General features: G+C 45.9%; 1 protein-coding gene across 1 annotated transcript in view; it reads right to left on the reverse strand.

Moving 5' to 3' along the window:
• The window catches only part of LOC110496890 (unconventional myosin-Ig-like), an 86,960-nt gene that overhangs the window by 42,402 nt on the left and 25,995 nt on the right, over nt 1–18,563 (reverse strand). Inside the window, exons 12-17 of the mRNA XM_036953558.1 lie at nt 14,095–14,165; nt 6,121–6,195; nt 5,583–5,715; nt 2,790–2,956; nt 2,193–2,400; nt 80–303 (exon numbers count right to left, since the gene is read on the reverse strand). Of these exons, the coding sequence (XP_036809453.1) occupies nt 80–303; nt 2,193–2,400; nt 2,790–2,956; nt 5,583–5,715; nt 6,121–6,195; nt 14,095–14,165 (878 nt within the window). The remainder of the gene's footprint in view (nt 1–79; nt 304–2,192; nt 2,401–2,789; nt 2,957–5,582; nt 5,716–6,120; nt 6,196–14,094; nt 14,166–18,563) is intronic.

The raw sequence follows: 18,563 nt of genomic DNA on the forward strand, positions 1-18,563 counted from the left end.
AATGGACACTGTACATTACACACTCAGCTTCGGCACATTCTATTTATCTGTGTGGGGGTTACCATGGGGACTGACTGACCTGCGGTGCAGCTTCTGCGTGATGCTGTGGAATTGTGTGAGGGCTGCTGGTGGTGTGGGCCACTCCACGCTTTTCCCATAGTCAGCCATGCTGCACACGCTGGCGAAGCGTCGCTCCACCTCCCAGAAGTGGACCTTGACCTTGTAACGCTTGTAGCAGCCCATGATGGCAAAGATGGCGCGCATCCGCCGGCAACGCATCCTCGCCAGCGCCCCGCGCCACACCTGGTGGAGGGAGGGAGGGAGGGAGGGAGGGAGGGAGGGAGGTTATAGAATGGAAACATGTTCAAATGTACAAGAGGTCCCCCTCACAAGCTATCATATTGAAGTGGTGAGTTGAGAAAAAGGTGCTAAAAACACTACAGTACAAGAGTCAAGATACTCAAAAACACTACAGTACATGAGTCAAGATACTCAAAAACACTACAGTACATGAGTCAAGACACAAAAAAACTACAGTAAATGAGTCAAGATACTCAAAAACACTACAGTACATGAGTCAAGATACTCAAAAACACTACAGTACATGAGTCAAGATACTCAAAAACACTACAGTACATGAGTCAAGATACTCAAAAACACTACAGTACATGAGTCAAGATACTCAAAAACACTACAGTACATGAGTCAAGACACAAAAAAACTACAGTACATGAGTCAAGACACTCAAAAACACTACAGTACAAGAGTCAAGACACTCAAAAACACTACAGTACATGAGTCAAGACACTCAACAACACTACACTACATGAGTCAAGACACTCAAAAACACTACAGTACATGAGTCAAGACACTCAAAAACACTACAGTACATGAGTCAAGACACTCAAAAACACGACAGTACATCAGTCAAGACACTCAAAAACACGACAGTACATCAGTCAAGACACTCAAAAACACTACAGTACATGAGTCAAGACACTCAAAAACACTACAGTACATGAGTCAAGACACTCAAAAACACTACAGTACATGAGTCAAGACACTCAAAAACACTACAGTACATGAGTCAAGACACTCAAAAACACTACAGTACATGAGTCAAGACACTCAAAAACACTACAGTACATGAGTCACTAGGGAGAAAGAAGGGTGTCAGGCAGATTAGCAGTCAACACTTCAGGGGCCCAAATGGCACCCTATTCCATGTATAGTGCACTATGGGTTCTGGTCAAAAGTAGTGGACTATATAGGTAATAGGGTGCCATTTGGGAAAAATCGAAGTCTTTCCAGAGACCGTCAGGGCTTCTTTTCCACTTAGAGAAGCGCCTCGGCTGCAGATTGACCCGGATGAATCTCTTCCCAAAAGGCAACCTATTCCCTATATACAGTAGTGTACTGAACTATATGGCTCTGGTAAAAAAAAATAGTGCACCATATAGGGAATAGGGTGTTATTTGGGACTCAATCCCTGGAGTGGGTCACAGAGAGAAAAGCAGGGTATTTATTTCACAATTGCAGAGAAAGAAGAGGAGAAAAAAATGATAAATTAAATGTTATGTAATGATGGTTCTGATTGCATTCATTATCCCAGTTATTGAAATCAGAGCTTTCTCCACTTGACTAGGCAGATTAATTAATCACATTGGGTAGAATATGGTTTCGTCCAAAATGGCACCATATTCCCTACATAGCGCACTACTTACTCAAAAGTAGCGCACTAGATAGGGAATTGTGTGCCATTTGGGATTCGACCTATGACTGGGACCCAAATCATTGTCGAGCTGAAGACAAATGAAAGGCAGAGAGGTCTTAGTAGGAGGCTGCTGCTGTGTGGTTCAGATTGTGACGGCAAACTGTCGATGGGGTTTTAATTAGGACTAGCTGCAAACAGGAAAAAGGACATTCTCATCTAAGTAGCTTAAAATCCAGGATAAAAGCCATAGTATTAACTGTAGAGTCACTGAGAACAAGGGTTTGTTCAGTAGGAACAAACAGAAGAAAACATTTGAAACAGAAAATGAAAATGAGCTTTCTCACTGGACAGATCCAGAAGAGGTATTACATCCTTTGCTTCAGAAAATGTTCTCCTGCTTTGTCTCTACTGAACACGAGCCAGGTTGTAATCTAGACTTCTAGCATCACCACAGCCTCGGGCCGTTAGAAGAGATTACCTTCTGTAGGAAGAGCACCAGGACAGGGACGAGAGCGGCTCTCTCCTGCTCCAGGGTGAAGAGAGACTTTGGCGTTCGCACAAACAGCATGGTATGTCCATACGCGACGTCATCCTGGAAACCATGCTGCGTGACAATAGCCTCCACTGCCTCCCTGTCTGTTCCCATCAGGTGGTTGGGCCAGGTGTTCTCACAGGTCATCTTATACCTACAGGCCACACAGGAGGGGAGAAGAAGACTTTGTGATACAGGAAGTTGTGTTTTTGACATAATATAGGATTGGAGTAGTGTAGTCTCAAGATCTGTGCTTTTACCAACTACAATGCTTATTGGCATGACAACGAGTGACAAGGAGTTGGTATGATAGCACAAACAGACAGGCACTCAGGCTAGGAATCGACATTGGACAGATTCAAACCATTCCATTATACACATGGTTAGAACACAGACAGTCATACAAAGCTTGTTATTCACATAACATGTCCGAATGTCATTGCATTCGTGGACATCGACTTTAATTCCAGAAGAATGACTCATTGTTAACGTAATGCTTTCATCCCAATGACCTCTGACCTCAGGATATGCATGACCTCTGACCTCTGTAGGAAGCGTGTGTAGGCTTGGCGGCAGGCGAACCCTGCTCTCCGCACTCTGACGTTCTCCAGCAGGCCCAGGTACGCCACCTGGTGTTGGCAGCGGGCATCGTCAAACAGCGCGGGAGACTTTATATCATTTGGCTTAATACAGCGAACGTAGTACGGCTCCTGCAACACACAGAGTGGTGGAACAGTCGTACGGTGGTCATATAGTGTACATAATGTAATATTGGTAGGTAGCCAGTAGTTAAGAGTGTTGGGGCAGTAACTGAAAGGTTGCTGGTTCGAATCCCTGAACCAGCAAGGTGGAAAATATCTATCATTGATATAATAGGTTTCTTCATGGTTTTTGCCTTTCTAGGGAATTTTTCCGAGCCACCGTGCTTCTACACCTGCATTGCTTGCTGTTTGGGGGTTTTAGGCTGGGTTTCTGTACAGCACTTTGAGATATCAGCTGACGTACGAAGGGCTATATAAATACATTTGATTTGATTTGATTTGATTGAGCAAGGTAGTTATCCCCCAACAACAACTGCTCCCCAGATGTCAATTAAGGCAGCCCCCCCCCCCCCCACACACACACACACACACACCTCTCTGATTCAGAGGGGTCGGGTTAAATGTGGAAGACACATTGTCGTTGAAGGCATTCCGTTGTACAACTGACTAGGTATCTCCCCTTAACAGTCATAATATGATATGTTATATTATACTCTACTCGGGACGGCGCTTCCACACTCACAAATAGACAAGTCCAAAAGCAATTGAGTGTCAGACAGGAGAGAGACTAGTTGGCTCGGGTAGACAACTTTCTAGAGATCAGACTGTACTGTACTCAGAGGTGCATAACCATGCCATAGAAGACTCCATATGCCTTGTGAAATTATGCAGAAATACATCCCAAGCAACATCTATCTATTAGAATATCAATGCATCATTAAACTCTAGCTCTGCCAAACTCACAGTGACTGTGATACAGTGAGAAACTATTCAACTTTGAAAATGTCATATTATAATACTAAAGCTTTTAGTGCACAGACAGTGGTTATGACCCAAATTACACCCTATTTCCTATGTAGTGCACCACGTTGTACCAGAGCCCTATGGGAACAGGGGGCCATTTGAGAGGCAACCATTATCTGTTTTCTCTGTTTTTAAGTGTTCTGTTATTTGCCTGATTTTTGTATTTGTATTTATTATTCATCCCCATTTGCTGTTGCCAAGGCAGCAGCTTCTCTTCCTGGAATCCAAGCACATGAGTCAGGGAATCCAGGTTGACATAATGTCCAACACATCTTCAAAAGCTGATCACTTAGGTCCTGCTTAGTTTACGTTCATCCATCCGTCATCACTTAGGTCCTGCTTAGTTTACGTCCGTCCATCCGTCATCACTTAGGTCCTGCTTAGTTTACGTTCGTCCATCCGTCATCACTTAGGTCCTGCTTAGTTTACGTTCGTCCATCCGTCATCACTTAGGTCCTGCTTAGTTTACGTTCGTCCATCCGTCATCACTTAGGTCCTGCTTAGTTTACGTTCATCCATCCGTCATCACTTAGGTCCTGCTTAGTTTACGTTCGTCCATCCGTCATCACTTAGGTCCTGCTTAGTTTACGTTCATCCATCCGTCATCACTTAGGTCCTGCTTAGTTTACGTTCATCCATCCGTCATCAATTAGGTCCTGCTTAGTTTACGTTCGTCCATCCGTCATCAATTAGGTCCTGCTTAGTTTACGTTCATCCATCTGTCATCAATTAGGTCCTGCTTAGTTTACGTTCATCCATCCGTCATCAATTAGGTCATGCTTAGTTTACGTTCGTCCATCCGTCATCACTTAGGTCATGCTTAGTTTACGTTCGTCCATCCGTCATCACTTAGGTCATGCTTAGTTTACGTTCGTAAATCCGTCATCAAGTACCAGGGTACCTGGGGGGGTACCCTTGTACCCCCCCAGGGTACCAGCCCAGTCCAGCGACACACAGACAGGCATCGCTACAAGAGCAGGACATCCCAAAAAACAGCAGAAAATGTCATAAAGTCTCAGTCTGTGTGTGCGTGTATGTATGTGTGTGTTGTGTTGCTTCCCTCTCTTCTACTGCTCTGAGCACAGACAGACAGACAGACAGACAGACAGACAGACAGACAGACAGACAGACAGACAGACAGACAGACAGACAGACAGACAGACAGACAGACAGACAGACAGACAGACAGACAGACAGACAGACAGACAGGGATTAATGCCCTACAGAACTAACTCTAGCTCCCAACACAAAGGGCACTTTATTATGTGGTCCCATTCACTTACACACACATTCTCTCTCCATCATAATCCCTGAAAGGTTGTCAGCATCTGATTGACCTCTCAAAAACAGACATTGTTTTATCTTGTCTGACACATAAACGTTATCCATATTTCTAGGAGCCGGTTGATTTGGCCAGCTGTTAGAGTCACAGGTGTGGCTAGTCCACAATGTCCGGAGAGAGAGAGGTAAAGCTCATATTATTATTTAGAACTAGGTCAATGAAAACCATGGAGAGTGATGGAGGAGGGTAAAAACACACGCAGACAAAGAATCGCCTCCGGTGGACTTGATGTTCCTTCCGTTGCCTAGCAACAAGGATATGTCTTCTTTCACCCGAAAAGTTTGGAGGAGAGTTTTTTTTTATTTCACCAAAATCCGATGGTGAAAGCCCAGAAGAACACCAAGTATCTCGCTACTGAAGAATTGCCCTTGTGTTTGTTTGGTTTATTTCAACCAGAAACCAACCATTGAGTAACCAAGCAGCACCAACCTTGCAGCTCAGTTTTTCCACTAGGGCCACAATGGAGTTCTTGAAGAGGGTGGCTGCTGTCAGGGGTCGCTTGGTGACCTCTGTGATGCTCAGCTGACCATCAGGCCACATCTCCTTCATCACAGGGTTGGAACTACAGCACGAGAGAACAGAGAGAGAGAGTGTGGGGGGGTGGTGAGAGAGATGTGAAGAGATACATAGATACAGAGATATAGAGATGGAGGGAGGTTATCAGAACGAACACAGGCTCAAAATAGTGAAAAGGGGGTTTGAACAGCTGAACGAAAGACAGGAGAGAGTACTGAAAAAACAGGATTAAGTAGGAAGGAGAGGAGAGGTGAGGTGAGGAGAGGAGAGGAGAGGAGAGGAGAGGAGAGGAGAGGAGAGGAGAGGAGAGGAGAGGAGAGGAGAGGAGAGGAGAGGAGAGGAGAGGAGAGGAGAGGAGAGGAGGAATTAATTTCCCGAGCTGTCAAGGAGTTTCTAATTTTGTAAAGTGTGTGCGTGTGTGTGTGTGTGAACGAGGCACTGCATTTGACACCTGTTAAACATGAGCCTCTTGAAATCTTGGAAGAGGGGGTCCTTGTTCTTGTCCAAAAAGCCCTCGACGGAGTACCTGAAATAGATAGAGAGAGAGAGATGTAAGAGTGAGAGAAATAGAGTGAGAGAGAGAGCGCGAGCCAGAGAGATAGAGCCAGAGAGATAGAGCCAGAGAGATAGAACCAGAGAGATAGAGATAGAGCCAGAGAGAGCGCGAGCCAGAGAGATAGAGCCAGAGAGATAGAGTCAGAGAGAGCGCGAGCCAGAGAGATAGAGCCAGAGAGAGTGCGAGCCAGAGAGATAGAGCCAGAGAGATAGAGCCAGAGAGAGCGCGAGCCAGAGAGATAGAGCCAGAGAGATAGAGCCAGAGAAAGCGCGAGCCAGAGAGATAGAGCCAGAGAGATAGAGCCAGAGAGAGCGCGAGCCAGAGAGATAGAGCCAGAGAGATAGAGCCAGAGAGAGCGCGAGCCAGAGAGATAGAGCCAGAGAGAGCGCGAGCCAGAGAGATAGAGCCAGAGAGAGTGCGAGCCAGAGAGATAGAGCCAGAGAGATAGAGCCAGAGAGAGCGCGAGCCAGAGAGATAGAGCCAGAGAGATAGAGCCAGAGAGATAGAGCCAGATTGATAGAGCCAGAGAGATAGAGCAAGAGAGATAGCGAGCCAGAGAGATAGCGCCAGAGAGATAGAGCCAGAGAGATAGAGCCAGAGATATAGAGCCAGAGAGAGCGCAAGCCAGAGAGAGCGCGAGCCAGAGAGATAGAGCCAGAAAGATAGAGCCAGAGAGATAGAGCCAGAGAGATAGAGCCAGGAGAGTGTGAGACAGAGAGATAGAGACAGAGAGATAGAGACAGAGAGATAGAGCCAGAGCCAGAGAGATAGAGCCAGAGAGATAGAGCCAGAGAGATAGAGCCAGAGCGATAGAGCCAGAGAGGTAGAGCCAGAGAGATAGAGCCAGAGAGATAGAGCCAGGAGAGTGTGAGACAGAGAGATAGAGACAGAGAGATAGAGACAGAGAGATAGAGACAGAGAGATAGAGCCAGAGCCAGAGAGATAGAGCCAGAGAGATAGAGCCAGAGAGATAGAGCCAGAGCGATAGAGCCAGAGAGGTAGAGCCAGAGAGATAGAGCCAGAGAGATAGAGCCAGAGAGATAGAGCCAGAGAGATAGAGCCAGGAGAGTGCGAGCCAGAGAGATAGAGCCAGAGCCAGAGAGATAGAGCCAGAGAGGTAGAGCCAGAGAGATAGAGCCAGAGAGAGTGCGAGCCAGAGAGATAGAGCCAGAGAGATAGAGCCAGAGAGAGCGCGAGCCAGAGAGATAGAGGCAGAGAGATAGAGCTAAAGAAAGTGCGAGCCAGAGAGATAGAGCCAGAGAGAGCGCGAGCCAGAGAGATAGAGCCAGAGAGATAGAGCCAGAGAGAGCGCGAGCCAGAGAGATAGAGCCAGAGATATAGAGCCAGAGAGAGCGCGAGCCAGAGAGATAGAGCCAGAGAGAGCGCGAGACAGAGAGATAGAGCCAGAGAGATAGAGCCAGAGAGAGCGCGAGCCAAAGAGATAGAGCCAGAGAGAGCTCGAGCCAGAGAGATAGAGCCAGATTGATAGAGCCAGAGAGATAGAGCAAGAGAGATAGCGAGCCAGAGAGATAGAGCCAGAGAGATAGAGCCAGAGAGATAGAGCCAGAGAGAGCGCGAGCCAGAGAGAGCGCGAGCCAGAGAGATAGAGCCAGAGAGATAGAGCCAGAGAGATAGAGCCAGAGAGATAGAGCCAGGAGAGTGTGAGACAGAGAGATAGAGCCAGAGAGATAGAGCCAGATTGATAGATCCAGAGAGATAGAGCCAGATTGATAGAGCCAGAGAGATAGAGCAAGAGAGATAGCGAGCCAGAGAGATAGAGCCAGAGAGATAGAGCCAGAGAGATAGAGCCAGAGAGATAGAGCCAGAGAGAGCGCAAGCCAGAGAGAGCGCGAGCCAGAGAGATAGAGCCAGAAAGATAGAGCCAGAGAGATAGAGCCAGAGAGATAGAGCCAGGAGAGTGTGAGACAGAGAGATAGAGACAGAGAGATAGAGACAGAGAGATAGAGCCAGAGCCAGAGAGATAGAGCCAGAGAGATAGAGCCAGAGAGATAGAGCCAGAGCGATAGAGCCAGAGAGGTAGAGCCAGAGAGATAGAGCCAGAGAGATAGAGCCAGAGAGATAGAGCCAGAGAGATAGAGCCAGGAGAGTGCGAGCCAGAGAGATAGAGCCAGAGAGATAGAGCCAGAGCCAGAGAGATAGAGCCAGAGAGGTAGAGCCAGAGAGATAGAGCCAGAGAGAGTGCGAGCCAGAGAGATAGAGCCAGAGAGATAGAGCCAGAGAGAGCGCGAGCCAGAGAGATAGAGCCAGAGAGATAGAGCTAAAGAAAGTGCGAGCCAGAGAGATAGAGCCAGAGAGAGCGCGAGCCAGAGAGATAGAGCCAGAGAGATAGAGCCAGAGAGAGCGCGAGCCAGAGAGATAGAGCCAGAGATATAGAGCCAGAGAGAGCGCGAGCCAGAGAGATAGAGCCAGAGAGAGCGCGAGACAGAGAGATAGAGCCAGAGAGATAGAGCCAGAGAGAGCGCGAGCCAAAGAGATAGAGCCAGAGAGAGCGCGAGCCAGAGAGATAGAGCCAGATTGATAGAGCCAGAGAGATAGAGCAAGAGAGATAGCGAGCCAGAGAGATAGAGCCAGAGAGATAGAGCCAGAGAGATAGAGCCAGAGAGAGCGCGAGCCAGAGAGAGCGCGAGCCAGAGAGATAGAGCCAGAGAGATAGAGCCAGAGAGATAGAGCCAGAGAGATAGAGCCAGGAGAGTGTGAGACAGAGAGATAGAGCCAGAGAGATAGAGCCAGATTGATAGAGCAAGAGAGATAGCGAGCCAGAGAGATAGCGAGCCAGAGAGATAGAGCCAGAGAGATAGAGCCAGAGAGATAGAGCCAGAGAGATAGAGCCAGAGAGAGCGCAAGCCAGAGAGAGCGCAAGCCAGAGAGATAGAGCCAGAGAGATAGAGCCAGAGAGATAGAGCCAGAGTGATAGAGCCAGGAGAGTGTGAGACAGAGAGATAGAGCCAGAGAGATAGAGCCAGATTGATAGATCCAGAGAGATAGATCCAGAGAGATAGAGCAAGAGAGATAGCGAGCCAGAGAGATAGAGCCAGAGAGATAGAGCCAGAGAGATAGAGCCAGAGAGATAGAGCCAGAGAGATAGAGCCAGAGAGAGCGCAAGCCAGAGAGAGCGCAAGCCAGAGAGATAGAGCCAGAGAGATAGAGCCAGAGAGATAGAGCCAGAGTGATAGAGCCAGGAGAGTGTGAGACAGAGAGATAGAGCCAGAGAGATAGAGCCAGGAGAGTGTGAGACAGAGAGATAGAGCCAGAGAGATAGAGACAGAGAGATAGAGCCAGAGCCAGAGAGATAGAGCCAGAGAGATAGAGCCAGAGAGATAGAGCCAGAGCGATAGAGCCAGAGAGGTAGAGCCAGAGAGATAGAGCCAGGAGAGTGCGAGCCAGAGAGATAGAGCCAGAGAGATAGAGCCAGAGCCAGAGAGATAGAGCCAGAGAGGTAGAGCCAGAGAGAGTGCGAGCCAGAGAGATAGAGCCAGAGAGATAGAGCCAGAGAGAGCGCGAGCCAGAGAGATAGAGCCAGAGAGATAGAGCCAGAGAAAGTGCGAGCCAGAGAGATAGAGCCAGAGAGATAGAGCCAGAGAGAGCGCGAGCCAGAGAGAGCGCGAGCCAGAGAGATAGAGCCAGAGAGAGCGCGAGCCAGAGAGATAGAGCCAGAGACAGCGCGAGCCAGAGAGATAGAGCCAGAGAGAGTGCGAGCCAGAGAGATAGAGCCAGAGAGATAGAGCCAGAGAGAGCGCGAGCCAGAGAGATAGAGCCAGAGATATAGAGCCAGAGAGAGCGCGAGCCAGAGAGATAGAGCCAGAGAGAGCGCGAGACAGAGAGATAGAGCCAGAGAGATAGAGCCAGAGAGAGCGCGAGCCAAAGAGATAGAGCCAGAGAGAGCGCGAGCCAGAGAGATAGAGCCAGATTGATAGAGCCAGAGAGATAGAGCAAGAGAGATAGCGAGCCAGAGAGATAGAGCCACAGAGATAGAGCCAGAGAGATAGAGCCAGAGAGAGCGCGAGCCAGAGAGAGCGCGAGCCAGAGAGATAGAGCCAGAGAGATAGAGCCAGAGAGATAGAGCCAGTGAGATAGAGCCAGGAGAGTGTGAGACAGAGAGATAGAGCCAGAGAGATAGAGACAGAGAGGTAGAGCCAGAGAGATAGAGCCAGAGAGCGACAAAGGGAGGTAATAAAAACGGAAACAGGCTAAAATGTACTCGAGGCCCCTACAACAGAACTTACTGAAGTGGTGAGTTAAAAACACTACAGTACATGAGTCATGACACAACCATAAGTAACACAGAAACAGTACATGAGAGTGGCTATTGAAGAGGTCCTCATTAGTTATCATGTCCCCTCACCTAACGGTAGACTATGCCTGCGTCTCTATGTAGTGCACGACTACTGCCCCATAGTGCACTGCTTTTGACCAGAGCCCTAACACTGCCCCATAGGGATCTGGTCAGAAGTAGTGCACTAACACTACCCCATTGGGATCTGGTCAAAAGTAGTGCACTAACACAGCCCCATAGGGCTCTGGTCAAAAGTAGTGCACTAACACTGCCCCATTGGGATCTGGTCAAAAGTAGTGCACTAACACTGCCCCATAGGGCTCTGGTCAAAAGTAGTGCACTAACACAGCCCCATAGGGCTCTGGTCAAAAGTAGTGCACTAACACAGCCCCATAGGGCTCTGGTCAAAAGTAGTGCACTAACACTGCCCCATAGGGCTCTGGTCAATGTATACTACATTGCCAGCACCATCCCTTCTACACAGATGTAACACTTCTCTCTCAAATGAGTGAGGGAGACTTCAGGCACAAGCTTAGAATGATAGTCCCAGCACATAGTAGGATTGTAAACTTGGCAAACTGACACATTTCAAGGGCTTACATTTGAGAAACAGGAGAACATTGTGTTTTGACAGAGTGAGTTGAACCACGCACCACGATATTTGACACAACTGTGTGGGGACTAGTTAGGAATAAACTAACTTAAAATATGGATGCATGGCGCAACCTGATTACATAAAATGACATGCTGTTTCACTGGATTAGAGCCCCAGATGTGACAGGCTTAACCCTCAAACACACACACACGGCTCCGGCATGGTACTGTGCCTGTCTGTCTCTCCCTGTCTGTCACATCTGGACAGAGAGGCAGATGAAGTGTTAGTATGACAGATGTATTCCTGAGGCTGATGGAGGCTGATTTGCTTGTGTGTGTGTGTGTGTATGTGTGTGTGTGTGTGTGTGTGTGTGTGTGTGTGTGTGTGTGTGTGTCTCAAAACCACCTAACCAGATTCCAGGAACCTCTCTAGAGAGAACACAGTGCTGGCGGCATGGCGTCACACAGTTGCTGCGGATCGGACGGTCCTACATTCATGCTGCGAACAGCTCGTTCCATCTCATCCCAAAGATGCCTCCTGCCTGTTAGCTTGCACCGTTCTTGCCATTCTCCTTTGACCTCTCTCATCAACTGACTGTGTGTTTTCTTGTTTGTCGCACCATTCTCGGTAAACCCTAGACATTGCCGTGGGAGGGACAAAGTAGGTCAGACCTGGGGGAGGGCACGGGATTGGGGGGGGGGGGGGGGGGGGGTGACTGGGACATGGCAGGGTATATTTAGCATGAGTAGGAGGTGGGATGGGGAGGGGAGTGGGATGACGGATGGACGAACGTAAACTAAGCATGACCTAATTGATGACAGATGGATGAACGTAAACTAAGCATGTCCTAATTGATGACAGATGGATGAACGTAAACTAAGCATGACCTAATTGATGACGGATGGACGAACAGAAACTAAGCATGACCTAATTGATGACTGTCACGAGAATTATGTTCTCGATGTTCATAACCCAATTCAATTAAACTACTCGGTCTGCAACCCAGAATTTGTAAGATACTGTTTGAATAAAACAGACAGAGGCCAAGCTAAAATAGTCAAAATGCTTATTCACGAGAGCTCTGGTTCGTTGTACAAAACCATTCACTTTATACTAGCTCCTTACACACGTACTTTCACACACAAACAGTAGGTATCCTACGCACATACTGTCTCACTACCCAGCCGACAGAGATTAGGGAGACCTTGGGACCTTGAGACGTACTTCCTGTCCTCTCCCAAATCTCTAGTCAGGTCGACACCTAATTTTGCTCAGACAGTCATGTGTTTAAGATACTATAAAGATATACCCTAATTCTGACTAAAACTACACTCACAGATATATAATTTCACTGACTACTCAATTTCATACAATTATATGGTTTCAGGGTGGAGTATTCTAATCATTCATTTAAACATATGATGGATGGATGAACATAAACTAAGCATGACCTAAGTGATGACGGATGGATGAACGTAAACTAAGCACGACCTAATTGGTGACGGATGGATGAACGTAAACTAAGCAGGACCTAATTGATGACGGATGGACGAACGTAAACTAAGCATGACCTAATTGATGACGGATGGATGAACGTAAACTAAGCAGGACCTAATTGATGACGGATGGATGAACGTAAACTAAGCATGACCTAATTGGTGACGGATGGATGAACATAAACTAAGCAGGACCTAATTGATGACGGATGGACGAACGTAAACTAAGCAGGACCTAATTGGTGACGGATGGATGAACATAAACTAAGCAGGACCTAATTGGTGACGGATGGATGAACGTAAACTAAGCAGGACCTAATTGATGACGGATGGATGAACATAAACTAAGCATGACCTAATTGATGACGGATGGATGAACGTAAACTAAGCAGGACCTAATTGATGACGAATGGATGAACGTAAACTAAGCATGACCTAATTGGTGACGGATGGATGAACGTAAACTAAGCATGACCTAATTGGTGACGGATGGATGAACGTAAACTAAGCAGGACCTAATTGATGACGGATGGATGAACGTAAACTAAGCAGGACCTAATTGATGACGGATGGATGAACGTAAACTAAGCATGACCTAATTGATGACGGATGGATGAACGTAAACTAAGCATGACCTAATTGGTGACGGATGGATGAACGTAAACTAAGCACGACCTAATTGATGACGGATGGATGAACGTAAACTAAGCATGACCTAATTGGTGACGGATGGATGAACGTAAACTAAGCATGACCTAATTGATGACGGATGGACGAACGTAAACTAAGCATGACCTGATTCATGACGGATGTGTTGGACATTATCTCAACCTGGATTCCCTGACTCATTACTACTGGTCGAGGCTGAGCTACATGACTATTTCTGAGGGGAAATAGTCTTCTCTCTCCCTCCCTCTCTCCCTAAACTTGACGGCAAAATAGATCCTGCAAAACCACAGTGTTAGCCAATGGAAGACCCTGGTACTGGATAAACACACATTGTCAGCCAATGGAAGACCCTGGTACTGGATAACAGTCTGGTCTACTCCCTCGTCTCTCTCTCCCGCCCTCCCTTCCCCTCTGTCTTCCTCAGAAAGACTATGTCCTGCTATTTCTAAAATTGAGGTCAGCACACTTTTTAAATTTAGGTCCTGAAATACTTATGCCAACAGTGATAGCCAACGCACTAGGAACTGGTACTGGGTTGGCTACTTTTTTTGAGATTATAGTAAATTAGATTATAGCAAATGAGATTATGGTAAATGAGATTATAGTAAATGAGATTATAGTAATTGAGATTATAGTAAATTAGATTATAGTAAATGAGATTATAGTAAATGAGATTATAGTAAATTAGATTATAGTAAATGAGATTATGGTAAATGAGATTATAGTAAATGAGATTATGGTAAATGACATTATAGTATTTGAGATTATAGTAAATGAATGAGGTAAAAGCATAGGTAAGAAAGCATGTGACTCACGTGACGTCTCCAGCGTAGTGGCGGATACGGAAATCTCTGTGGAACTCCATGGTCTTGTCTGAGGGCGTGAGCTAAAATGTAGATGACATCATCATAATTATCTGCCCCATCAACATCAATATTGTCATCATTATCATCGTCATTATCTTCGTCATGATCATTATCGTCATAATTATCTTCGAGATTAGCATCATTATTGTTGTCAGTATGATCATTATCAACCTCATTATCTTCATCATCATCATCATCAACGTCATTCCCATCATTATCATCATCACAGTTACTCTGTAATATAGGCTGGCAGAGGGAGATACGATCATATCTTAAAGCCCTCGTACAGTCTTTATATTTAGACTTTTTAAATCATCAGTGTACGTCTAATGAATAACTGTGTTTATTTCATCAAAATAACTCCAAAATATATTTGTAGAATTTATTTCCCTGAGCCTCCTTTGGCCCTGGGAATGATCAGTCCGAACGTGTGGGTGTTATTCATATTCACAAATATGAATAAATTTATACACACAGCCTTGATTGGTTGATAGGATGACATCATGAACTAAGCTCAAAGTTCCAACCCATCTGAACAGGCTGAAATCTGTTTTTTCAAACAGCTTTTACACAAAAAGAGCATTATCATAATTTTCACCATTTCGGAGTGTGGAAATATAATTAAAAACCGAATAGAAATTTTTGTTTTTCACTGCACTAGCCATTTAAATGACACCTCTCTCATACTGTATCTCTCACACAGATCTCTTCAACGAACACAGAAGGAAGAATTTTATAGTACAGTTGGCAGTATGTCGAGCATTTAGACCCACTAGCATTGGATGTTACGGTGTGTCTCAGTGCTTTCAATAAACTCTCGCTGTCTGATGAAGGATAATGAAACTATAAGAGTACAAACAACAGGAAACCCCTGCTCTCTACTGAACATCCAGTGTAACTGCACTAACATCACTAATATCACACCAGTGGGGGTTAAAACCATTCTCTAACCAGCCATTAAGTCCTGATGGGAGAGTTGCAGTATAATGACAGTAAACCAGCCATTGATCCTGATGGGAGAGTTGCAGTATAATGATGACAGTAAACCAGCCATTGATCCTGATGGGAGAGTTGAGGTATAATGACAGTAAACCAGCCATTGATCCTGATGGGAGAGTTGCAGTATAATGATGACAGTAAACCAGCCATTGATCCTGATGGGAGAGTTGCAGTATAATGATGACAGTAAACCAGCCATTGATCCTGATGGGAGAGTTGCAGTATAATGATGACAGTAAACCAGCCATTGATCCTGATGGGAGAGTTGCAGTATAATGATGACAGTAAACCAGCCATTGATCCTGATGGGAGAGTTGCAGTATAATGACAGTAAACCAGCCATTGATCCTGATGGGAGAGTTGCAGTATAATGATGACAGTAAACCAGCCATTGATCCTGATGGGAGAGTTGCAGTATAATGATGACAGTAAACCAGCCATTGATCCTGATGGGAGAGTTGCAGTATAATGACAGTAAACCAGCCATTAAGTCCTGATGGGAGAGTTGCAGTATAATGATGACAGTAAACCAGCCATTGATCCTGATGGGAGAGTTGAGGTATAATGACAGTAAACCAGCCATTGATCCTGATGGGAGAGTTGCAGTATAATGACAGTAAACCAGCCATTGATCCTGATGGGAGAGTTGCAGTATAATGATAGTAAACCAGCCATTGATCCTGATGGGAGAGTTGCAGTATAATGATGACAGTAAACCAGCCATTGATCCTGATGGGAGAGTTGAGGTATAATGACAGTAAACCAGCCATTGATCCTGATGGGAGAGTTGCAGTATAATGATGACAGTAAACCAGCCATTGATCCTGATGGGAGAGTTGAGGTATAATGACAGTAAACCAGCCATTGATCCTGATGGGAGAGTTGCAGTATAATGACAGTAAACCAGCCATTGATCCTGATGGGAGAGTTGCAGTATAATGATAGTAAACCAGCTATTGATCCTGATGGGAGAGTTGCAGTATAATGATGACAGTAAACCAGCCATTGATCCTGATGGGAGAGTTGCAGTATAATGACAGTAAACCAGCCATTAAGTCCTGATGGGAGAGTTGCAGTATAATGATGACAGTAAACCAGCCATTGATCCTGATGGGAGAGTTGCAGTATAATGATGACAGTAAACCAGCCATTGATCCTGATGGGAGAGTTGCAGTATAATGACAGTAAACCAGCCATTGATCCTGATGGGAGAGTTGCAGTATAATAATGACAGTAAACCAGCCATTGATCCTGATGGGAGAGTTGCAGTATAATGATGACAGTAAACCAGCCATTGATCCTGATGGGAGAGTTGCAGTATAATGACAGTAAACCAGCCATTAAGTCCTGATGGGAGAGTTGCAGTATAATGATGACAGTAAACCAGCCATTGATCCTGATGGGAGAGTTGAGGTATAATGACAGTAAACCAGCCATTGATCCTGATGGGAGAGTTGCAGTATAATGACAGTAAACCAGCCATTGATCCTGATGGGAGAGTTGCAGTATAATGATAGTAAACCAGCCATTGATCCTGATGGGAGAGTTGCAGTATAATGATGACAGTAAACCAGCCATTGATCCTGATGGGAGAGTTGAGGTATAATGACAGTAAACCAGCCATTGATCCTGATGGGAGAGTTGCAGTATAATGATGACAGTAAACCAGCCATTGATCCTGATGGGAGAGTTGAGGTATAATGACAGTAAACCAGCCATTGATCCTGATGGGAGAGTTGCAGTATAATGACAGTAAACCAGCCATTGATCCTGATGGGAGAGTTGCAGTATAATGATAGTAAACCAGCTATTGATCCTGATGGGAGAGTTGCAGTATAATGATGACAGTAAACCAGCCATTGATCCTGATGGGAGAGTTGCAGTATAATGACAGTAAACCAGCCATTAAGTCCTGATGGGAGAGTTGCAGTATAATGATGACAGTAAACCAGCCATTGATCCTGATGGGAGAGTTGCAGTATAATGATGACAGTAAACCAGCCATTGATCCTGATGGGAGAGTTGCAGTATAATGATGACAGTAAACCAGCCATTGATCCTGATGGGAGAGTTGCAGTATAATGATGACAGTAAACCAGCCATTGATCCTGATGGGAGAGTTGCAGTATAATGATGACAGTAAACCAGCCATTGATCCTGATGGGAGAGTTGCAGTATAATGATGACAGTAAACCAGCCATTGATCCTGATGGGAGAGTTGAGGTATAATGACAGTAAACCAGCCATTGATCCTGATGGGAGAGTTGCAGTATAATGATGACAATAAACTAGCCATTGATCCTGATGGGAGAGTTGCAGTATAATGACAGTAAACCAGCCATTAAGTCCTGATGGGAGAGTTGCAGTATAATGACAGTTAAACCAGCCATTAAGTCCTGATGGGAGAGTTGCAGTATAATGATAGTTAAACGAGAGAGACATCTTTTATTGAGGTAGATGAAGGATTCTGAACCTCTTAGCATGATTCAAGTTTTGGGGTTTTAGTGTAATTTGCAGAAGGGGTTACTCTTTGGTTAACACGGTAGTTATACAGGGAGGGACACAGTGGTTATATAGGGAGGGACACAGTGGTTATATAGGGAGGGACACAGTGGTTATATAGGGAGGGTCACGGTGGTTATATAGGGAGGGACACTGTGGTTAAATAGGGAGGGACACAGTGGTTATATAGGGAGGGACACGGTGGTTATATAGGGAGGGACACACTGGTTATATAGGGACACGGTGGTTAAATAGGGAGGGACACAGTGGTTATATAGGGAGGGACACAGTGGTTATATAGGGAGGGACACAGTGGTTTTATAGGGAGGGACACGGTGGTTATATAGGGACACGGTGGTTATATAGGGGGGGACACAGTGGTTATATAGGGAGGGACACAGTGGTTATATAGGGAGGGTCACGGTGGTTATATAGGGAGGGACACTGTGGTTATATAGGGAGGGTCACGGTGGTTATATAGGGAGGGACACTGTGGTTATATAGGGAGGGACACGGTGGTTATATAGGGAGGGACACAGTGGTTAAGTAGGGAGGGACACAGTGGTTATATAGGGAGGGACACACTGGTTATATAGGGACACGGTGGTTAAATAGGGAGGGACACAGTGGTTATATAGGGAGGGACACAGTGGTTATATAGGGAGGGACACAGTGGTTATATAGGGAGGGACACGGTGGTTATATAGGGAGGGACACGGTGGTTATATAGGGACAGGGTGGTTATATAGGGACACGGTGGTTATATAGGGGGGGACACAGTGGTTATATAGGGAGAGACACGGTGGTTATATAGGGACACGGTGGTTATATAGGGACACGGTGGTTATATAGGGGGGGACACAGTGGTTATATAGGGAGGGACACAGTGGTTATATAGGGAGGGTCACGGTGGTTAT

This window comes from Oncorhynchus mykiss, chromosome 18, assembly GCF_013265735.2.
Source record: "Oncorhynchus mykiss isolate Arlee chromosome 18, USDA_OmykA_1.1, whole genome shotgun sequence".
NCBI lineage: Eukaryota > Metazoa > Chordata > Actinopteri > Salmoniformes > Salmonidae > Oncorhynchus > Oncorhynchus mykiss.